This window comes from Gopherus evgoodei, chromosome 9, assembly GCF_007399415.2.
Source record: "Gopherus evgoodei ecotype Sinaloan lineage chromosome 9, rGopEvg1_v1.p, whole genome shotgun sequence".
Classification (NCBI taxonomy): domain Eukaryota; kingdom Metazoa; phylum Chordata; order Testudines; family Testudinidae; genus Gopherus; species Gopherus evgoodei.
The window spans coordinates 95,742,800-95,766,916 of NC_044330.1; the positions used below are offsets into that span (position 1 = coordinate 95,742,800).

The 24,117-nt window shown below is 43.5% G+C and overlaps 2 protein-coding genes across 2 annotated transcripts in view; one reads left to right on the top strand and one right to left on the bottom strand.

Annotated features, from left to right (window-relative positions):
• The window catches only part of SLC25A43 (solute carrier family 25 member 43), a 29,669-nt gene extending 16,366 nt beyond the window's left edge, over window positions 1-13,303 (bottom strand). Inside the window, exons 1-3 of the mRNA XM_030576411.1 lie at window positions 12,932-13,303; window positions 9,182-9,423; window positions 7,993-8,165 (exon numbers count right to left, since the gene is read on the bottom strand). Of these exons, the coding sequence (XP_030432271.1) occupies window positions 7,993-8,165; window positions 9,182-9,423; window positions 12,932-13,203 (687 nt within the window). The 5' untranslated portion in view covers window positions 13,204-13,303. The remainder of the gene's footprint in view (window positions 1-7,992; window positions 8,166-9,181; window positions 9,424-12,931) is intronic.
• A 9,671-nt stretch (window positions 13,304-22,974) lies between these two features.
• The window catches only part of LOC115657356 (A-kinase anchor protein 17B), a 29,740-nt gene continuing 28,597 nt past the window's right edge, over window positions 22,975-24,117 (top strand). Inside the window, exon 1 of the mRNA XM_030575078.1 lies at window positions 22,975-23,046. The gene's annotated coding sequence lies outside the window, so the exon portion shown is untranslated. The remainder of the gene's footprint in view (window positions 23,047-24,117) is intronic.

Below are 24,117 nucleotides of genomic sequence, written 5' to 3' on the forward strand. Positions count from 1 at the left end.
TAGAGGAAAAAAAACCCTGATTTGCGGTCAAACTCTGCCTCTCTTGCTGAAATCACCGGGGCAGCTCCAGTGAGCAAAGCAAGCAGAATTTGGCCTCTAGCACGGCATTAAATAGGTTAGGATGAGGGCTTTTGTATTCTGTGGCTTCTGCCTTTGCCATGGAATGCACCCCTTGCTGCTGAGCCTAAGTGTTCATTAAAAAGAGAGTTTGCGTTTGCTTTTATGCTCATGATTATGAAGATACCCTTGAAATGAGGACAGAGGCCTTGCCTATAGAGTCAGTGCAATCCCCTTGTATAAACACTCATTTTGGTTTTGGAGTGCCTTATATTGATTTAGCTCAAAGTGGTAAGAAACGGACACAAGCTAAAGCATTGTTTGCATGCAAAAGTTGCACTGGTTTATTTAAACTGGTGCAAAACCCCGTGCAGACATCTTGGGCCCAAATCCTGCAAACAGGCATGGTTAGCTTCACGTATGGTGACTTGTCCCATTGGTTTCAGTTTAGCTACTCTCTGTATGCAAAAGTAAGTATTTGCATAAGTCTTGACAGGACTAGGGCATTATTTCAGTTTCAGAGGGGCAGGGGCCTATTGCAGTTTAGTTTATGGTCATTAGCAACAAACTGAAGCTAAAGTGAAAGAGAAGGTTTAAATCAATAGAAGAGAGTGTCCACACAGCCTTTTGCACAGTTATCAGTTACAAATTACACACACACACACACACACACACACACACACACACACACACACACACACACACACACACACACACACACACACGGTTAAATTCCAGCACAGGTAAATACATTCCATTCATTCTGTCTCCTGCAGTTTCAATCAGATACAATAAGTTTAATTTCCTTTCCCAAAAAACTATGGACCAGTGCTGCTGAATGACAAACAAACAGCTGCCTCAGTACACCTCAGAGATGGCTGCATTTCACTGGTGGGTAAGCGAGACCTATAGATGTCTCCCCTTCCACAAAGAGATGTTTATTTAGCTTAATTCGCTAAGCAGTTTGAGATCCTTATTACTCCTAGCATCCTGCCTCCTTGGAGAAAAGAGGTTATAAAAAAGCAAAGTAGTAGTAGTAATTACCAACCAGATCAGGACTATTAAATCTGTTCAGTTCCAGGGAAGGCTTCACCGGGCTGAGGAAGAGTCAGCAATGACCAGTCCTACTGCTAATTATTTTTATTGCCTTTTCATGCAAGGGGAAAAAAAAACAAAAAAAACAAAACAAAACCAACCCTCAAATCAACAACAAAACCTACTGTACTACAAAATGTTAACACCACAGTTTTATGAGGACAACCATATGGATAGCCCGTCTCCCGGCGTCTCTCCTCTGCTTTGTGGTTTCTGAGAAAAATGCCTCAAGTGGTCGGGCCAGAGAAAAGCCAACTAGAGCTTTGGCAGAAGGAAAGTCTCACATTTCACTGAGGCAAGAATTGCGCCCCAACTGGCCAACGGTGCTCCAGGGACTGTAGTTCCTACGGCAATAGGGCTCATGTATCTTGCTCTTTAACAACTTCAGAGACTGAGCTGTATCAAGTATGTTAATTGCCAAATAAATAAAAAGTTGCCATGGACAGTCTCTGGAAGTGATTGCAAAGAAAAAGCCCATAGAAAACAAATGGATTCTGATGACCCATTTGGCAACACTCCCCTCAGGCTAATCATGAGTTCATGTCTCATTCCAGGACTTGGGCTCATGTCTAATGCTAACACTACAGTACCATGAGGAGAGAGGGAGTTTGGGATGGTGAAAGGAATCAGAAGTTAGAAAATACAAGTTAGTTGATTACTCCCATTGCTTTGCAAACATACAAGTGTAGGGAAGAAGAGAAATGCTGCATTGATGGAGGTATTGTCTTTCTCATGAAATAAAACGACAAATATGTTCCTGATGCACTGAAATCATCTGATCTACACTCAGGGTGAGTGTGGCCTTTTAAGCACAGATCCTTTCTGCCTGTCCGGAAATGACAGGTAATGTTGGAAGATCTCAAGGCACTTTTGAATCTCTCTTCATCTATGCAGAAGCAGAACACCACACTTTGATGCCAATTAAAAAAAAATATATAAACAGATTAATCCACCCAAATCTGCATAGTTTATACAAATAAATAGTTGTGGGGTTGAATTAACAGGACAAATAGAGACACAGTCCCTTTCACAATAAAACCCAGAGTATTAAAAATGTATTGTGTACTAATAATGGATGCCCATTATACAAAGTATCTATGTTTTTTGAAAATCATTATTGCTCCTTATTATCTACACTGTAATATACCACTCTACTCATTCAAATAGTTTCATCTTTAAAAGGTTCCAAGGCACCGGCACATAAGGAGTTAAATAATAAACAGCTTTTGTGCAAAAGGTCCTAAAGCACATATGCTTTTTAGATGTCATGTGAACCACATGACCCAGAAGTTTTTTAAATAAATTGGCTCATGACTTGAATAATTTTCATATTCCCAGCTGGCAGGAAAACCAAATCTTGTAAATAGCAAGGATGCTATAGTACAAGTGCACTCAGACTGGCCTTAAAGCACTGGGAAACATCCCACTGCCTAAGCGCTCTCTGTACAACAATTACTCACACTTAGGTGGTGTTGGAATGTAACTATCTGACAAACCCTCATTTCAATGGCTCACATGGAAAATGCTTTTTATAATAAAAGATTATTGGATTCCATTTCCTTGTCCAGGCTTTGCTTATAACCCAGCTCTAAGAGTTGTGTTAGGCTGACATTTAGCACACAAGACCCTAACTAGGGAGCTATTTTAAAAACAACAACATTATATGTAAGCTCTTTATTGACTTCAGCTTGATTGTGTGCTCCCTGGGCTCTAAATTGGGTTTAATGAGTGGTCAGCCATTCCTATAATGCAGTATGGCCCTTACTAAAGGTTTTAAAATCTGCTACTGCAAATTCACAGTAGTTAATCCCTTTTCATTAATAAAAAATTACATTTGCATAGCACCTATTATCTCAAAGGATCCCAAAGCACTTTACAAACTGATACAGGGCACTGGAACAATTTGTATAGTGGGTGTGCTGAGAGCCATTGATTCAAACTGTAAACTCTGTATATGATGGAAACCGCTTCAAACCAGGGGGTGCTGCCACATCCAATCACCCCTAGTTCCAGCATCTACGAACAGATATATAAACTACACCCAATATTAATGCAATTCCCCACTGAAAAGCAGCCACTTCTAGGGTGAGGTGTGACAACAGCCCACAGCAACCCTGCACAACTGTTTAGAACGGGAAGTGAAGAACATCATATCCATTTGTTTTTGATTGCTCCAAAAAGGACAGTTACAGTCCACTGAATACATAACCTGGTGTTAAAATGGTATGGATGCATCTTCACATGATGCACTCCAACACGCTATATTCCTGTGAGCATTTTCTTCATAACACATGGAATGGTGTGCAATCAATGCCAAATATATACACACTGAATCCTGTAATAGCTGTAAGGAGCTGAACTCTGTTAGCCTTAGTCTACGCTAGAGAAGGTTTGCTGGTCCAGCTATATCAGGAAACCCTCTTATCTGGCTGAAGATAACAGCAAAAAGAGATCTAGAATTCACTTTAACGAAGGGGCAAGGTCCTCTGGCATTAGATATTCATCTGGGAAATTGGATGTTGGTTTAAACAACAACTCCTCGATATCTTTCATGCTACTGATGGAAGATGAGAGTACCAGTAATTGGCAGTTTTTATTTGGGTTTGAATTAGCTTAGAACTGTTAAGAGAGTCCTAAGGAAGCAATTAAAAAAACCTCAACAGTCCTTCTCCTCCCCCACATTTGTTTTTAAATATTTGCAAACAAACATTGCATCATTGTGCTAGTGCATGACATCCTAATAAAGGACATTAATTAGAAATTGACTACAAATAAAAATGAAACTGATTAGACTATTTTCATTATTCAAACTGAGCGAAATGCAAAAAGTAAGTGAAAAAAGAAAAAAAATTTTTTGAGGATTAATATCTATGGTGTTACATGTAACATACAAATGTATTTAATATATATAATTTTTAACCTAAAGTGACCCCTATAATATCAATGGAACACAAATCAGTTATGCAAAATTTCATTAAAATTTAATGTGAACATTTTAATGAGGTTTTCAGCAAATTCTTGGATTCAAACAAAGATTTCACAGTACATGTTAAAAATGTCACTTCAACACCCCCTATGTTTTTCTTCTAAACTTTGAATAAAAAAGTAATCCAGCTATTTCCTTTTTCAGTCATTAGGTTTGTATCCTGCCTTCCAATACCCTGTGCACTATGATGGGCTATGAAAAAGGGCATCTCATATTGGAGGAAAGGCTCTAGTCTTAAGTAAATTATTGCTTAGGTGAAAGAGAACCTATTTCTTCTAAAAGTTGATAACACAGGAAGTATTACTGAGAAATTCCCCTCTGACTAACCCCATCCTCTTGATTCACAATATAAGCCATATGTTCCATGCCAAAACATGCATACTGTACCTCTCAATTCTCTAACATGCCATTCAGGAGCAAAATGAAAAAAGGATAAAATTAGGATAATCACAATAGAGGGAGAGGGCTCACACATTCAAAATGACTAATTAGAATTAGTTTTTAATTAAAAAAATAAAGCATTCTACTATATTTAACATCAAATATAGCAACTTTAAAAAAATGCTAAACATGGTAACTATAACACTGAAGGTAAAGTAGGGAACGGGAGAGCCATTGTTACAGGAACAAGTTTGACAGAGTAAATCACCATCAAAATATAAAATAATGGAGAGTCCAATCCTGTTCTATTGAAGTCAGTGACAAAACTCCTGCTGACATCAGTGAGGCTGTAGATATGTAACATTGGAAAGGATGGATCAAGGTGAGTGTGATAAATGTTATTAGTACTTAGTTCTTACATAGTGGTATGTCTCTTCAAAGCACTTTGCATACAACTCCTAACTGAGGAAATAAGTATTAGTCAGACATGGAAATAGATGGAGTTCAAGTAATTTGCCCAAGGCTGTCTAGTAAACAGGGGTGGCTCCAGGCCCCAGCACGCCAAGCGCGTGCTTGGGGTGGCATGCCGCAGGGGGCGCTCTGCTGGTCGCCGGGAGGGCGGCAGGCAGCTCCAGTGGACCTCCTGCAGGCATGCCTGTGGAGGGTCCGCTGTTCCCGCAGCTCCAGTGGACCTCCCACAGGCGTCCCTGCAGGAGGTCCACCAAAGCTGAGGGACCAGCGGACTCTCCACAGGCATGCCTGCAGGAGGTCCACTGGAGCTGCCAGTCGCCCTCCCAGCGACTGGCAGAGCGCCCGCCGTGGCATGCCGCCCTGCTTGGGGCGGCGAAATGTCTAGAGCCGCCCCTGCTAGTAAATCAGTTACAGAACTGGGATTAAAACTCAAGTGTTCCTCAATCCCAGTCCTATCCTCACTTTCTTGGATCAGTGCTGCAGTTCCAGACCACTGCTATATTAGTGGGGTCTAGGTTTTCTTCCTGATGGCTGTCCAGTTCCCTCTCAGGGGGACCTGAGAGAGCCTTGAGATTCCCCAATTGCCCCTGCCCAACACCAATATTGAGCCACTGGACCTCCTTCTGCAGGAAGACTGGTGAGACTCCTTTGGCAGCCTGCTAATTTCATTTCTTAAGTCTGCCCTAGAGCTCTCAGCTCCTCTTCACCCAGCAAGCAAGAGTCCAGGTCTGTGAAATGAACCAGAGTTTCCCATGTGCCACTGCAGGGCACTCATGATAGCCTACTGGGGTAGCTAAACATTTCAGTACATCACATGTTTCTTTTCCCCAGTGAATAGGCTCACCAGATGGAAACAGATCAGAAGAGACAGTTGGGACAGAATCATGGTTACGAAAGTTATTGGCGCCTTCCCCGATTTGCGTCAGGCCCTCAGCAGGTGAGATCAGTGTGGAACTGATCGCCCACAAGGCTGAGCAACATGCTTATGTTAACTTTTAGAAACAACTTCATAGACCGCTTCGACCCAGATTCAGCCAGTCCCCAGTGTCAGCCAGGCTTTATACTTGGCAGTTTGAGCAAGTTCAACCACTCCTGCTTAAAATAACAAATCAGGATTGATTGAATTTTTATGTATCCTCCTGCCTTTCCCACAGCTTGTTAGTAAAGTATTATGGGGAGCTGGGGGTCTTTAAGCTCAAAAAAGCACCTTAAGACTGTAAGGCACTTGACAAGTATATAAATTGCAGCAAAGTTCAAAACAAATCACTGTAGACAGAGAAGATACTTATATTTTTGATCAATTTCTTCTTTTCGGTCATTTCTTTCTCTCTCTTTTTTTTTAAAATACATTTATTTGCTGGAAGTGTAGGACAGTTCTCTTCAGAGATAGGGCTAGGCAGCAAATGTGAAAAATCGGGACAGGAGGTGGTGGTGGGGTAAATAGGAGCCTATATAAGAAAAAGACCCCCAAATCGGGACTGTCCTTATAAAAATCGGGACATCTGGTCACCCTAGATTAGGCAATAAACCCAGAGTTTCTGTACATTCTATACAGAAGTACCCAACGGAGAGCAGCTGGCATTTATCTATAAAAAACTGGTGAAATAGCACAACCTAGTGGCTGAAAAGAAAATAATTTTTTTGCTTCCCCAACTGTACTGCTTCAGAGGAGCAAGCTATTAATTGTCCTTTTTAACACAAGACCAGAAGTCTGTGAATTTTCCTTCTCACTAGCTATGAAAACTTAATGCACAAATTATTGGTGCACTGAAACGTCGGTGTTTATGGCTAATGAGAAATGCATGAGAATATGACCTGGGCCCTGCCTAATTCTCTATAGACTGTGCTAGCTATAAACGTATGTGGACCGTATATAGGAAATCCAACCCAGGGAACAACACAAGCAACTCAAGTGGTGAAACAAGCCAACCGTTTCACATGAGTATGGGGGGTTCGGGGTGGGGGAAGAGCAAAGCTCTGGATTCAGGACAGAATGGTAGGGAAAACTCAGATTTCACACTATTTTGGGGAACTGTGTTACAACTGTCCTAAAAACAATAAAGGAATTTAAATCCCAGTTTGAACTGAGGGGGAACTAGTTTTCCTTATTAAACTATTTGGCAGAAGCATGAGTTTAGTAGATCTGAGGAGAGAACCAAAAGGAAGGGCTATTCCAACTACTGAATGATCATCATATTAATCCCAAAGTTTGTGTTCATGTAGGGTATCAGACACAGGGTGCATCTACACTGCAAAAAAACCCTGCAGCAGCAAGTCTCAGAGCCCAGGTTAACAGACTTGTCTAATACAGCCTGCGCTACGGGGCTAAAAGTAGGGTTACAGAGCTGGGCTCCAGCCCAACCAGGGAATGTCTACAGTGCTATTTTTAGCCCCATAGCACAAGCTGGAGTCAGCTGATGTAGGCTCTGAGACTAGGCACTGTGGGTCTTTTTTACAATGTACAAGTACCCTGGGAGCCTTAGAAATAAGCCCTATGTTTACTTGTTGAACAGAGAAGCAGTGAACACTTCCACTTCAATAGGCCTGAATCCTGACTCAAAGGGGCCTCCCCAGGTAGTCTCCATCCCTTGTATTTGACTTCCATCCTTAGACTGTCAATAAGGCTGCCAGTTATGATGGGAGCATTTATGATGTGGATACCTGCACACCAAGAGCAGGATATCAGCTCGTTTGACATAGGCCAAGCAGCCACCAGATGATGACATGTCTTTGCTACTCTGATGATGGTGATGAAGTTTTAATGAAAATAAGGGAATATCAAGAAATATTGTTGATCTCATGATACCACTTAAACTGGTCTTAACAAAACCTAAGCCAAAAATTCTCCGCCTTTAATGCCAGGAATAATTAAACCCCTCTAAGGATTCACTCTTGGTAAAAAAGAATCACAATCAACTGGCTAATGCCTGGCCTCAAACTCCTGAAACTAACACTGACAATATGACCACCACCAAAATGGTAACAATAACGATGCTCCATACCTGCATTTTCCTCTTTACGGTCTCAAAGGGGAAGGAGAGTGTCTGTGCTACCCCAGCTGCTAGGCAGCCATTTATGAAGTTCTGAAGAGGAGAGAAGTGAAAGCTGGGCTCATGCCATATATTATTCAGATTGATGTAAACAAAGAACGAGCCAGCAGAAAACGGGATAGCACCTATAAAGCAAACCAGACAGAAAAGATTCATGTAAGCACACAACACAGTATAATGAGAACTACATGCTTCCTCCTAGGCTTGTCTAAATGCCAGGGACTGTAAGCCAGTTTAAACCCTGCTTTGCTCACTTAGATCAGACTTAAATATCTAAAAACCTTTACTTGTTAGATATTCACTTATCAAGGGGATGTCTTGCTTATTTAAAGCTCAGGTTTTAGGGTCCAAATATGGCATTAGGTATTTACGTTTACAATGGGTCTTGTCTATTGCGTTGGTGTCTCTTACGGTTCTGGTCTCATGAAAGGTCAATCTTTTGTTCCACTCCTCATACAACTGGGTTGCACTTTAGCCCAAATTGCTGAGTGACATTCTTCTCTCTTGCCTGGCATACGATTTCTGTTTTCCGCTGTCACTAATTTTAAGTTTTGCTTGTAAGCTGTTAGGGCTCATTGTTTTTTGTCAGAATCAATTTATGTAACCAGTTACAGTATCTTAAAATGTGGTATTCTGCAAAGCTAGAGTAGAGAGAGAGTCAATAAATATTTTACAAAATAAATACAAATGCCACACCTGCTTCAGGTAATGAGGAATGCCACTGCTTTGACTCCCCTTTCAGGAGTACCATATTACACCCACAGTGCACTGTGGGTACACATCATTTCTCTTAAGTTAAGTGAAGGAGGAGTAGGCTGCCTCTAAATGCAACCAGGTAATCCAGAAAAGCTAGGCAAGTGTATCTTCTCACATTCTCTTAGCCACACCCATTAAAGATAAAAGTGGCAGCACTTGCTCATAGAGACAACTCAGCTACAGCAGAAATAATCAACTTGTGACGCAAGTTGTGAGCTATAGTGCTTTATAGATCCAGATGTCCTCTACAGAGTCATTTTACTACTTGCACATTTAAAATGAACTGGGAAAACTTACAGGTGCGTCACACTGATGTTTCAATACATAATGTAAAGCTTAAAACAAACCAACAACCCCCCCCCACTCTTTCCCATTACTAGCTTACCTAATACAGTCAGTGAAACACCGCGATAAAGTGCAGGGAATCCTTCTTGATGATAAATTGTGTAAAAAGCATGAAGAATCCCTTTGTAAGATGGCTCCAACCGGTTCTGCACTATGAGTCGCGTTTTTACCACATCGGTAGGGTAAGTCACTATTGTTGCAACCGTCCCAGCCAAGCTTCCAGCCATGATGGCACTCCACTGGGAAATGTGGCCCAAGTCATCCATAAAGAGCACGACAAACCTAGAAGAGACAGATAAAAGAGGAACTGTTAATTAGGACTCAATAAAAATCAGGCATAAAAATGAAGATAGTTCTTGACGTAACTGTTCTCCTGCCCAACAGCTTATTTGATAAACAATACTTAGAATTTCAATGATGCATTTCATCCAAGGGTCTCAAAGCACATTACAAATCCTGAGCAAGCCTCAAAACCTCCATGAAGCAGGTAACAATTGTAAACAGGGGGTAAACATGGCACAGAGGTCAGAATGACTTGCTCTAAGGTCACAAAGCAATTCAGTGACTGACTAACCACTAACCAATAATACCCTCTCCATTTTCTTGGATATGAAGCACCAGCTCAAGAAAAACTATGAAAACTGTTAAGGGATGTCACATTGTAGTAGTTCAAAGGGCCACTGGTTTGCTTTTCAAAAGAATTTTGGTTTAAACACAGGTCAGTAAATGAGAACCCTAATGAGTAGCAGTACCTCAGTTCCTCCTAGTATCTGCCAGTGGCACATAACACTCTAGTCTCCTGTGGGCTGTAATACTGCGGTTTAATTTTGGTGGTTGGGTTTAGTGTGCAGGGGCTGGGTGGTGTTTAGTGGCCTGTGATATCTTGGAGGTCAGACTAGATAATCTGGTGATCCCTTCTGGCCTTAAATCCTAGGGCTCTGTATTTACATCTACCAAGATGAGCTACTGCAACTCAAAACACGACTGCACAGACTAAATATGCTAAAGGAGTCGAATGACTCACTGTTTCAGTTATCAACAGGAGATCTGAGATGTGACTACTTCTCTCTACCAGTGTTTCCAATATACTGGCTACTCCAGTAGAAGTTATAGAAAAAAAACGTAGAAATCTTCATTACAATCCTGAGCACAGCAGAACATTCCTTGTTTCATTGTCTCAGGGTTAGAAAGGCTTCTCTTCTCATGGGGAAGACTCACACTCAGGAACTACATTGTGTCAAGGATTAAGTCTAGGTTTGAGTTTGCTATCAAAACATCAACATTGGCATGTTTTGTATCTTTCCCCAACTCACTGACAGTGTCCTGGAGTCTTCAAGGGTAGTCTGTGATTCTGGCATTTGTGATTCAGAGGACAGACTAAGGACTTACTCCAGTGCACACAGTACTCAACTCAAATTAGAAATGAGCATGATGGATATCATGCAAGCAGCAGGAAATGAGCAAAGGAGAAGTCAGAGGGGAGGAAGGGCAGGGTGTGTGAGTGTGTGTGCGCATGTGTGCATGTGTGTGCGTGCGTGCGTAATGAAATTCCATCCCTTCCCATCTAGCCACCGTTCCCTGGCTCAAAACAGTCAATAACTTTCTAGCCAGACCATGTCCTTTTCGGAGGTTTGCATTATCATTAACTAAATATTAGTAGTGTTTCTCTCTGTCTGCTGTTGTGTCTGTGCATGGTATTCCCCTCAGAGGAATCTCACAAATAAACCACAAGCAGCTTAATGCATTAGAGTGGGAGTGTGCGAGTAACTGTACTTGTTTTTGCCTAGCAGCTCCTCTCCACCCCTAGCAATTGACAAGGATCTGCTGGGCAAATCAGAAGAGAAAGAAAACTGTCCATCCTCTCCTCTGAGCAGCTTACTAACCCAGCGAATAGTGGGCGCATTGTTTCAAGAAACATTCAGTCAGTCCATCTAAGATTCACAGAATTGTCACAAAGCAGGAGGACCAAATAAAGCTGCTTGAGTCAAAATCTTGGTGCTCCACCAACCCATCTTTATCATGAACTGCACACCCAGAGCAATGATGATTCACTCACTGCCGGCTGAAGGACAAGCCCATTACAAACAGTGGATGGCGTCAGCGTGGGTTGAGTCCCCTGCGGCATGCCTGACTGGACAGCAGGAAAGTGAGCCCACTCTTTTTCCTTTCCCTCCCATCCAGTTTGGGAACTGGAATAACCTCATCCTCCCACCCACACAGAAGTATCAAGCATACATCCAGCACCCAGCTGACCTCAATAAACCAACTGGCAAACAAACAAAAACCCCAACCTTCAAACAAACAGGCTCACCGCTTCAGAGACAAGTGGAGGCTTTGCAACAAACAACTGACTGCAAACTGCCTGACAGAAAAGGAAATCCTAATAAATCATGCATTTCTGCCCAGTAATGTTTACAGAACTACTTCATATTAGCAAACACTCCCCTCGCTCTGCAGCATGATTTCCTCTAGTGGCTGTTTCTTATTAAAAAAGGGAGTTCTAACATGTAATGTTGTACAGTAGTTGTAAAGACTGTGCATAAAGATTATAGATCACCATTAAGCTAGCATTACAGCTATAAAAATGAAGGATCTTAGTTATGAGTCTGGCAAAATTAAAAAGATTGTTCTTATTCATTTTTGTATATAGGCTCATTTAATACAGATTTGTGAAAAACTAAAACTAAATACAACTGACAGTGCTTAAGGAACAGATGCTAGCTGCAACCTACTGTGACTTTAATTTAAAAAAATAAATCCCAGTAAATCACATACTGAATGTAACATTTACAGGATTGTCAAACTGTGATAATTTAAAAGATAGACTACCTTGTACGTATTTATATGGGAACACTAAAAGCTACTGCAGTAATTGAAACATAATAATTGAGAGAGCAAGATTATCACAAGAAGGAGAAACTTTGAACTTCCTTAAAGGGACACAGTCAATTTGAAATCTAGCCAATTAAAAACAAATGTTAAAAATAAACAGCCTATGGTTTGTTTTGTTTTACAGTCATAGTTTCCCCTTTTAAAAAAATGTGTATCCTTTCCCTGTTGCTGTACTAGAGACAATCACAAACAGGGGAAATGGACTACAACATTGAGGCCTAGAGTGGGAGTATATGGGGAACAGAGAAACTGACAACACACCAAGCACTGTCCAACCAAGTAAACTGAAATAAATAAAATAAAGTGAAGCCACATCTTTTTTCCTAATCTCTTTTAATTACAGGAAATTTTGGTATTACTGAGTGCATTTAGCCAGAAGAGAGGACATATTTTCAAGCAGAAATGGGAATTTTAACATGAGGGGTCTCTGATGTTAATCTAAAAGGAGAAAATCTCCTTTCCAAATGAGATCTGGCAGGTCAGCACATGTTAAACTGTAGAAAAGCGCAAGGAAACAGGTTTCATATTAAGTCAAACTGCTGATTTGGGAGACGTGAGGTTTCTTTTCGCAAATACTCATGATCAAATTCATCATAAAGGGTGGGCCGGTCTGGATGGGTAAATTTCCCGATGATTTAAATCTGGATCTCAATTCGGTCAGCAGAGTAAACATGGGATGATGAGGTTCCAGTCCTCAGCCTCCGGAATGGTTACTGTGAGCCCTAACAGGGCAACTGTCTGCTTCCTGTACCCTGGCAAACCCCTTTGCGGTAGCAGAGCAGATCCTGGCAGCGCCCACAGCCCCCCACCCGCTGGGGCAGCCCGGCACTGCCCACCCCAATGGCCCCGAAGCGCCTTGGCGGCAGGCGGGCCGAGGCTGGCAGCGCCCCGCGCTTACCTGCGGTAGGAGGCGAGCTGCAGGGCGCTGCAGGGGAAGAGGCGCAGGCAGGCGGTGAGGTTCCCCTTCCACAGCGCCCCGATGCCCTCGGCCCGGCAGACGCTGCGGCCCGCCTGCCAGAGCCCCCGCCAGGGCGGGGAGGTGCCCACCTGGGCCAGGACGGTGAGCAGCTCCAGCGGGGCGGTCAGGCTGAGGCTCAGCACCCCGGCCAGCCCGGCGCAGCCCAGCCGCTGGCAGCCGGTCACCCGGCCGTCCCGCTTCCAGGTGGCCATGGCCCCCGGCGGGCTGCCCCTACCGCCTGCCCGGCTGCATGGTGCCCAGGCCGGGCAGCTGCGGGCTCCCTCCGCCTCCTCCAGGGACTGGCAAGCAGAGCTGCGCACGGCGGCCGGGGATCTGTGCGGGCCCCGGGCGGCGGCGCCCCACTAGCGGGCGGGGCCGTCCCGACACCGGAGTGGGCAGGGCCGGAGCTGGCAGCCGCATCGTCCCGCCCCCCAGCGCTTCCATTGTTACCGAGGGGCCCCGAGGCTCCTGCCCGCAGCAGGCAGGGAGCCCCGGCAGGCCTGGGTAACGCGGGAGCTAGGACGGGACAAGCCTGTGGAGATCTAGAGTTTGAGGCCAGGCTTAGGGGAGACTTTTAGCTGGTGTCTGAACTCACCCAACTGTCTGCTCAAATCCAGCCTACTGGCTCCATTATTAATGGCACTTCATGCGGGGTCTGTATTCTGTGCTGTATCCAGCCTGCCAATACCGCCTCCCTCCGCTACGGATCTCGTTTGCAGCCAGGGTAGGAGGCGATGCTGGCCAGGCCGGATGGAGGGGGAGGATGCAGTGGTACCCGGCCTGCAGAAGGAAGACGGTAGTTCTAGCAAAGCTATTCTTAGCTCCACTGCCTTTACTTTTAGCAGAAACATCTCTTCTTCAGTGGTCTTTGTAGGGCACAGCCGGGGGGGGGAGGCGGGTTCCACTGCTATGATCTTTGCTATGAATATATCATTACTTCTCATCCCAGTTGAGGTGCCCCCTCTCCTGCTCTGGTTTTGGCTCTGGGGTTTCCCTGATCCTGCAGCTTTATGAGGTTTGCCTCTATCTGATCAATAGATCACTGCTTTGGATCTCTCCTACACCTTAGCATAGTGATTTCCTGCCATTGCTTCATTCTGTCTCTTTAGGCTTATTTCTTGTCATTGGGTTTATTTTGCATGGGATAGCAGGGAGTATAGAAGCAGGCATGGCCATTGCTGTGACTGTGATAGGAAGCACAGATGAAAGTTTCCATCACCATTTAATCCCCAGATTAGTTCCTTTAAAAAAAAAATGCCCTTGTCCTTTATCTGATGAGTCAGGGACACAGGAGTTTGTTATATAAATCAGATTATTCTGAATCTAGAAAATCTGCCACTGTATAAAAATCATTTGCATAAGATGTGGAAAATTGTATTTAGGGAAAGATTCAGGCTAACTGAGGACTTGATTGCTCCAGAAAACACAGCCCCAAATTTGTCCACTGTACTTCCAGAAGTGGGGTTGGAACACTGGGCTGGATCAGCCTATCCACTCAATCTGCCCATAGTCTGCTATTGCTTGTATTTAATGTTAGGTTATGTAATGTTAATGTATTTGCATTTATATGACACTTTACAAAGATTTGTTAATTAAGCCTCACAATGTCTCCAAGTTGTTATTAGATTGGTTTATTCACTTACATAGCTGTGTTTAGCACTCATCTCCATGGCATCTGGACATCTTACCTTATTCAAACATATCTCTACAATTAAACAATACCTTCTACATACAGTAGGCAAATGCCCAGAGGCTACACTGGTAATCCAAATGATATCTCTTCCAAGGACCTTTTAAAAAGTTCAGTTAGCCTGCATAAGAAAATGCACCTTACAGAGCATGCTGAAGCTTTCCAATCACTGGCTCTGGGTGAACTGTGAGAAAATGCAAGCTCAGCATGTGAGGGTCTCTTCTAAGAAAGCTTTGGTGCTGGGCCTAGAGACTATTATCCAGAAATTGACAGAAAAAAAATAAGAGTAGAAATTATTTCTTGAATAATTGGGTTCCAACAATGTGTTTATATATCATAACCAAAACCCTGGATGTTACTCAGAAGGGAATGGCTACCCGATGCAGAGCTCTGAGCACAGATGTACATTCCTTGCAAATGTGTAAGAATCAAACAGCAACATTCTGTAAGGAATCTGAACTTCCAAAGGGTATTTCTGTGATGTAGTCACATGTTGGATCTGGTTCAAATATGTCCTGTTCTGAGTTTTGTCTTTCTTGTTAACTTGTCCACCAAGAAACATAAACTTCAGCTTAAGATTTTTCCTGAAAATAGTTTTTTTTCCTGAAAACCTAGGGGTTTTATGTTAAAAACAAAAATTAAAAAAAACCCCAACCAACCAAAAAAAACAACAACACACAACCCCCACCCCCAACCATTCTGTCCCCTATCCCAAGTTCCTTCTGACAGGGAGAGAATTGAAACCCTTTTGTCTTGAGACTTCTATACACCTGTTCTGGCTGCAAGGGGAAGTCAGCAGAAGACCTCTGCTTTTTTATGCAGCTTGCTAGCACCTGCCAACCTGTTACATGCCTGCATCCAGCCAAATGTATGAATAACTGTGTCAAAGACCACATCAGAGAGTTGGAAAGGGCAGATGCAGCACCATCCATCCATACAAATGTAATCCCAACCCAACTAGCATTAATTCAGTTTTGTCTAGATTGTCTGAAAGCAAATAACTCAAACTGAATCTAACTCGTTCTTTGGGAAATTAGAGAAACTATGAAATCTGGATCTGCTGTGAGGAGAATGTAGGGTGGAGTATCATTAGAACTAGCACTAGAACTATATTGATATAGCAAACTACTGATCAGAGCTTTGCGTGGCCCCAGGTGTGACAACAGTGGATGAGCAGTTATTCATACAACCCAGTGGGATCTCTCACCAAGAGAAAAAAGGAGCCACTGCAAATCAGTTCAGTCTATCTTCTAGGGAAGATATAATTAAAGAGAATTTATCTGGTCTTTTTTCTCTTGTATGCATATAAAGGGACTGTAGAAATAAAAGTAATATTTTTTAAATGGCCTTACCTGGGTGTCACTAACAATATCTGAGGTTATTGAACCTGAGCAAATTTTAAAAATTGAATTTAGTTTTCACCATTCTGCAGTTTCAGCTTGAACAATGAAGCGACACTAATCCATTTCATATTCAGTTCATATCCATTTTGACGCCTTTCACAGGCTAGCATAGTACTGTGATGACTGTGGTTTCAACACTACAGTGATCTTTACAATCAGAAGGGAGTGGTTTCTTTCTATTTCCTAACATTATGAAGAATCAGTATTCATATCAGAACTCTAAAAAAAAATCTCTAAACTACTTGATAACGTTATCTTCAAAAAAACTTTAGAAATACTCAATTGAGCAATAAGTAAAAACTATATTGACAATAGCTTTTCCATGTTACAGCACCAAGCCTGTATTTCTCTTTTTAATTGTTTTGTATTATATAGAACAATGTGTGTTATTTATTAAATGTATCTCTTGCGACACTTCCCAAGGGTATGCAGGGTTGTGAGGCACATCACCACCACCTGCCTTTAGCTTAAAGAAGTCTTATCTGTACCTACTGTGGGTCAGCTCCCTGAAACCACCAGCCTCTGGCACCACAAACACTATTTCTGAGGCCTCTGCAGGCCTTAGTTCCTTTTGTACAAGTTAGCCACAGGCACACAGCAATGGCACAATCCGAGTGTTCTCTGTACCATTCAGACCTCTATCCACAGAACTCTCATAGATTAACCAGGTCTGCTGTTCCCAAAAGAACAATATACACCAGATTGTAAGATTCAACTCAGAATGACCACTGTACTTAATACAGTGCATGTGCACACACACATCATCATCAAAGAACAGAGAGGTAGAGAGTAAGAATATAGGAAACAAATGGTTACATCAAATACAAAATCATAACACGCTTTCTAGAGACTAAATCTAACTAGCAAGTTAAGTTTCTTTAGACAGGAGATTAGCACACCCAAAGTTCTTTCCAGTGTTTTCAGCCTGCCTGATTCAGACCTTTCTTTCATGGAGCAAGCTTGCTGTCCATTTTCTTCCTGGGTGAGGGAAGCCAGGGTGTCTTATACTACAGCAAACCTTTAATATGCACCTCAAGAGAGGGGCCTCCGTCTATTTCCTGTTTTCTTCTTCCTGTTACTTTTCTCCTTTTGAAGTTTTTACAATCCTTCATTAGCATTTGGTTTAGACTATTTAGACCTACTCTGAACCACACAATACTTAATGTACATGTAAACAGACAGATAAATGTTTCTTGCCTGACAGAAAACCTGTTTTTCACCTTTTCTGGTGTTCAGTCCCTGGACGCAGACCTTAAGAACATAATTTTCAATATATATGCATAACTCCTTACACAACATCTGGACATGCATTTTACAATGATATTAATGACCAGCATGATGCTGGCTTTCAACTGAAACTTCACATGACATGACACTCTTTGGTGAACAAGAATGTACATACCAGACCCAGAAGTTCACTGTAGCTCTTACGCACTCCATCTGTACCTTTGCCAGCTGGTCTATCAGGTTCCTGGATCATAACTCTGGAATAGCTTTTGATGCACCCCATAGAATCTCTCATCATCATTATATAAGCACCATTTAAATCAATCAGTGTATGTAAATACTATACAAATCTGCAACATGTTACTACTCTTCAGAGAAAAGTGAAAGGCTTAGTTCTGACATCACACAGATTTTGTCTGGGAGTAACTGAATTAAAATCAGTGGATTTACTCCTGGGTTATAGTAGTTAAGGACAGAATCAGGCCCTAAATCTGAAGTCTGTGATGTTGTGATTTCATTAGGTGACAGTGAAATCAGATGCAATATTTGAAAACAAAAATACTTTCTATTTACGTGCTGCCTTCCACAGGAGATGCACAAGAGACCTACATGTGAAGTTTCACAAGATGACTGTGAGTGGGTAGAGGCAGGGCCGACAGGAAACCCAAATCTCTGTCTGGCCTCATCCCTAGGTGCAGGATAGAATAGCTATAAACTTACAGCAGCCCTGAACTTTTCATGGGCTGTGATCCCCTTACAGCCATACATTAGCCGAGGATAGCTTGAATGTATCATGCTTCCTACCCCTGCATCAGAGGCTGTGAAGAGACCTCACAGCTGGCTCAGGGTGCCCACATGGCTCCTGAATATTCCCACTCCCCTGGCATCTTGGATCACTATTATTATTCCTGCTGAGGTATAGAAGAGTTTAATGATTTTCCTATGCTCATGCAAGGAATCTATCACTGGGCAGGAAACAGAACCCCAGTCTCCCAACGCCTTCTTCTGTGCCTTATTTACCAAGCCACCTTTCCTCAGTAAGAGCTATTAACAAGGCCTGCCGGCACTGTCATTTGCAAAAGAGAGGTTAAAAAAAACAAGAATCTTCTTAAACAAGTGTCTCTAATAACAACACCTAACGCTAGAATTTACATTATCGATACAAATTCTCAGTTTAGCTCAGGAATTATGTTGTTATCAAGAATGATTGTAGCATTCTGGAGTTTAAGTGCAAATAATCATGTTTCTCTGTGTTAGACAGATTTGATTTGTAAAGGCTAATCTTTCTACAGCCACTTCCTTTCTACTTTCTATGTTTAATATACAGAGCTAGATCAAGAGAGGAAGATTTTCCCATAGCAAAACTCACCTACCTTTATACCAAAATAATTCTGATCTTGTTGTAGATTCAACCTGAATCTTTTGTAGTACAATCAGTATAGAAAGCCCGCCCAAGTGGATATTTTAATCACTAAAATTCAGTATCTGATTCCCACATGGAGTATTTTTAACTGCACTAATAGTTTGCCTGAAAATCTATCAGGGCATCTAACCAGAGGGGAGCAGTATTCATTTCAACATTCAATTGCTTCTGTAAATAAAACTATTTGTTATAGGTTTCCTGCTTCCCACTCATAATCACTAAAAAGTAAAATCAATATCTATTTGGCAAGGAAGTTTAAGCCAATCCACAAGTCAGTAGAACGTACAGTGCAAGAGTAAAATTTACAGTCAGGATCACCTCAAATAAGCAAAGTCTCCAATGCCATTATTTATAGGCCATCATTAACTAGGCCACTGATTTTTGTGGAGTGGCCAGGTAGTACAAGTTTCACAGGGATTTCAAAATTAAACAAAATTGTTAGGAAATACACAAGAAAGAGCATTCTGACATCAAAAACCAGGTGGGTGGAGCTTGGGTGCTTTGTGTAGTGTGCACAACATCAAGATGGGAGGATTGTCCCATAATTCAGAATGATCATTTTTAATTTAATATGATAGTAATTCTTAGCATATATACAGCACATTACAACTTCAGAGCACGTAGATCCGTGTCTCAGATTCATGGCCTCTCAGAATTGAAGCCTTTCTCACCCACAGCCTTGTTTTTTCTCAAAGCTCCTGCTATAGACTTCAGCCCAGATTTTTAAAGGCATTTAGCACCTAAAGATGCAGATAGGTACCTCATGGGATTTTCAAAAGCGCCCAGGGGCTGAATTCACTGAAATCAAGAGAAGTAATGTGCTCAGATGTTTTTGAAAATTCTACTAGTTGCCTACCCACATCTTCAGGCACCTAAATGCTTTTAAAAATCTGGTCCCTCTGCTTCTTCATCTTTCTCCGCTGTCTTTCCTCTAACCTTCCACAGAAGGCTTGGGCCTTGTGTACATGCACAAGTTGCATGACTTAAACTTACATTGATTTTAAACCAATTTAGTTAAACCGGTGCAAACCTCTGTGTAGACACTCTTATTTTAATTTAACAGTGGTTTATTGGGTTTTAAACTGTTCCTAATTGATTTAAGCTAAACTAAAAGAAGACTGGACCTAAACTGAAGTAGGTGTGTCTACACAGGCTTCTGCACTAGTTTAACTAAATTGATTTAAAATCACACCTTAAATTAAACTGGTGTGATTTTCTCATGTAGAATCTCATCTTTTACATTTTAGGAGCATAAGAATTATCAAACTGGATCAGCTCTGAAATCCATCTAGCCTAGTGCCCTGTCTCTAACTGTGCCCAATATTATACACTAAAGACAAAAGTGTAAGAACCCTGGAATATGCAGGTATAAAATAATCTGACCCCCATATTAGGTCCCATCCTGATCTCTAGTAGTCAGATATTTGCTTAAACCAGAGGTAGTCAATTGTTTTTTGTCAAGGTCCAAATTTCTTGATCAAGGTCCAGACTCCAGAGAAAATAATAAAATAATAAGAAAATAAAAAGATGTCAAGGTCCGTTCAAAAGTGTAGGGCAGTTGAGATTCGGCCCACAGGCCACCCATTGACCCATTTAACCCATGGGTTAAACCTTGAAGTTAAATATCTCTTTCAAAATTATTGGCAATAATGATTATATGGGGATAACAAGAATATCGAGTTATATGTTCAATCCCTTTCTGAATCCTACTAAATTATTGACTTCAATGATTTCCTGTGGCAGTGAGTTTTGCACTCTTATTATGCATTGTGTGAAAAAGTATTTTCTTTTATCAGTGTTGAATTTGCCACTTTTGCACTTAATTGACTGGCCCCTTGTTCTCATGAGACTGCTGCCAGAGTACTTCCCGCTGCCATTCCAGTAGGTCCATGTCTACCTTTGCCAAAGTAGCTATGTCTTAAAATTATGGTAGTTCATTCACCATCATCAGAATAACTTTGCCATCCTGCTTCTGCAATATGACTAGCCCTGGGAGGAAGTACATCCTGCAACTACAAGGAGACTGCAATTCCCAGTAGCATACTCAGTGGAACATGTGGCTTAAAATGTATGTAGTTTTCATGAAATTATGTGTGTGAGAGCCTGTTCTGACGTTTGGAGGGGGCTCTGTGTGAACGTTCTCAGCCCTATCCACCTCTGGAAGAGGTGATCTTTAATATCACTTTTTTCTGGCATGGATTTCTTTGTGCTAAACAAGTCAGAACTTTTATGTCAAGCACCACTCTAGAAAAATATATTCTCAGCCACACTATGCTCCTATAATAGTGGACCACTTTGATCTGGAGACAAGAAAAGCACAGGTGTTAGTGGCAAAGAGTTCAGTTGTGTTAAAGGCAAAATAATTGGGATGTAAACCTATATTTACTATTGGTTGATTAATTATTACAAAATTGTTGTAGTAGTGAGAGAAAAAGTAAAATTGTTACACCCTACATGAAACTCCCAGAGTCTGAAAGGCTAATATTAGCATCATTTTCTTATCTCCTTCTCACACTGTAGTCTCTGGGTTTGTAAGAAATATTTTTGCAAAGTGGCAAAAACCATTTTCTTACTCCATTGGTCAAAACATCAGAACTTCTTGGATTGTTACACTGTGTTCAGAGAAGCAGCAGGTTCTGAACCAATTAATTTAAATGAAAACAACCCCATACATCTGCAATGTATTAGTAAGTTCCAGCCTTCCAATGTTTTTGGAATACTATAAAATATGAAGGAAAGATTCTGAACGTGAAGCTTGGAAATTCTGGCCTTGAAATTTAATCTGTTTTAACATCAAAATGTAATAATTATTTTTTTCACTTTTAATTGCGCAATACATACCCCTAAAAAGTCTTGCATATAATAGTGAGACCGTGACTGCAGAGAAGAGAAATAGTATCTCCCATTAGGGGTGGGAGGAAAACAAGAATGTTTGCAACTATTAACTATCCATATAATATATTTTAATGATTGGGTTTTGCAGAGCAGAAGAAATATAGTGAAAACAGTCTTCAGCATTCACTCAAAGGCTCTACTAAATTCACTTTCCTCATAGACTTTTAAAAGAAAAACAGAACTATACTGGAAAATTTGGGGAATACTTTAAACTGTTCATTTAAGAAAAGGAGGCATCTGTTGGAGGTGTTCCTTTGTGCAGGTTTCACTGTATAGTACTTTATGAGTACATACAGGTAGCATGTTTTACCTGAGTATATCTGTAACTTGCATTCACTAGTGCCTAAAAATAAGTGAGATAAAGAAAGCATATATTAATCCTTGCATATAGATTGTTTAGACTAAACCACTGCATTCTTACAAACCACTCTTTGTCACAAGGAAAAAAATATTGATTTCACATTATTGAAACCTTGTAATCCTGTAATTGAGCATTCAGAAAGAACATATATATTTTTTGTCTTTTATAAGAAATATACCGGATATTCATAGAGTGAACAACTGAAAGAAGATCACCTGAGCAGGAATGGGACAGGAACAGAGGAGATGGCAGGTAGTGTTTAGCTGCAATTGCATTGCAGGAGAAGAGCAACAAACGAAGAATGGGTAGACATGACCGGACCCGAAAAATCAGTTATTTCCTTTTATTTTTACAACAGGGTAAGGCTCTGAACTATTTAACAATGGTAAGAACGATTATACTGCTCCTTTCCACTTCTACAGCACCTTCTGGTTGAAAAGCTGAACACGTTTGAAAAAACATAAAAGGGAATTAGCCTCCCACTGCCTGGCTGAGGTAGGACATGATTATCTTTTAGAGGTGAAGCACACAGCCTCAACTTTTACCCTAACTTGCATCCCTCTGGGATACACAAACCAGGCCAGAGTTTGACCCCTGGGCAGTAATTGACATCACTGGAGAGATGCATCCGGCCTTCCCTCCCTGCCCAAGGCCCCCCCCAACCTAGGGCCCAGTCAGATGAGAAGGCCGGAAAGGCCACTAGCTCATCTAGTCTGACCACGCGTGTCACACAGGCCAGGGGAGTTGTTCCAGCTCCCCGGCCATGACCCCGTGGATCAATCCCGGCGGGTCTCCCGCTGCTTCTCGCGCCTGACCCCCCCGTGCCCTTATTCCACTGGCGTCGGCGGGCAGCCAGCAGCCCGGCGCGGGTTCCCCTTTCCCGCGGGCCCCGGAGCCCCCCGCTTAGTGGCGGACGGGGCAGGAGCGAGCTCCCCGCTCCGCCCCGCGGCCCCCCTCGGCGGCTGGCTCCGGCCTGCGCCGCGCTCCGCCCCGAGCGGGGGGCGAACCCGGAAGTGCATGTGGCCGATGGGGGCAGGCGCAGCGGCGGCCTGAGGGGTAAGAGCGACCGCTCCGGGGGCACCGGGCCGCCGCCTCCCGCCCGACCCGAGCGCGGCGCGGTTGGGCCCGGTGGGGAGGGGCCGCCAACTGTGGCAAGCGCTGGGCTGGGAGCTGGCTGGGGCTGGGGGCGAAAGGGGGTCAGGGAGCTGGCTGGGGGCGGGCTGGGGTGAAGGGGGGCTGGGGTCAGGGAGCTGGCTGGGGCGAAAGGGGGTCAGGGAGCTGGCTGGGGGCGGGCTGGGGTGAAGGGGGGCTGGGGGTCAGGGAGCTGGCTGGGGCGAAAGGGGGTCAGGGAGCTGGCTGGAGGTGGGTTGGTGTGAAGGGGGGCTGGGGGTCAGGGAGCTGGCTGGGGGCGGGCTGGGGTGAAGGGGGGCTGGGGGTCAGGGAGCTGGCTGGAGGGGGGTTGGGGTGAAGGGGGGACTGGGGGTCAGGGAGCTGGCTGGAGGTGGGTTGGGGTGAAGGGGGGGCTGGGGATCAGGGAGCTGGCTGGAGGGGGGTTGGGGTGAAGGGGGGCTGGGGTCAGGGAGCTGGCTGGGGCGAAAGGGGGTCAGGGAGCTGGCTGGAGGGGGGTTGGGATGAAGGGGGGCTGGGGGTCAGGGAGCTGGCTGGGGCGAAAGGGGGTCAGGGAGCTGGCTGGAGGTGGGTTGGTGTGAAGGGGGGCTGGGGGTCAGGGAGCTGGCTGGGGGCGGGCTGGGGTGAAGGGGGGCTGGGGGTCAGGGAGCTGGCTGGAGGTGGGTTGGGGTGAAGGGGGGGCTGGGGGTCAGGGAGCTGGCTGGAGGGGGATTGGGGTGAAGGGGGGACTGGGGGTCAGGGAGCTGGCTGGAGGGGGGTTGGGGTGAAGGGGGGGCTGGGGATCAGGGAGCTGGCTGGAGGGGGGTTGGGGTGAAGGGGGGCTGGGGTCAGGGAGCTGGCTGGGGCGAAAGGGGGTCAGGGATCTGGCTGGAGGGGGGTTGGTGTGAAGGGGGGCTGGGGGTCAGGGAGCTGGCTGGAGGGAGGTTGGGGTGAAGGGGGGGCTGGGGTCAGGGAGCTGGCTGGGGGCGAAAGGGGGTCAGGGAGCTGGCTGGAGGTGGG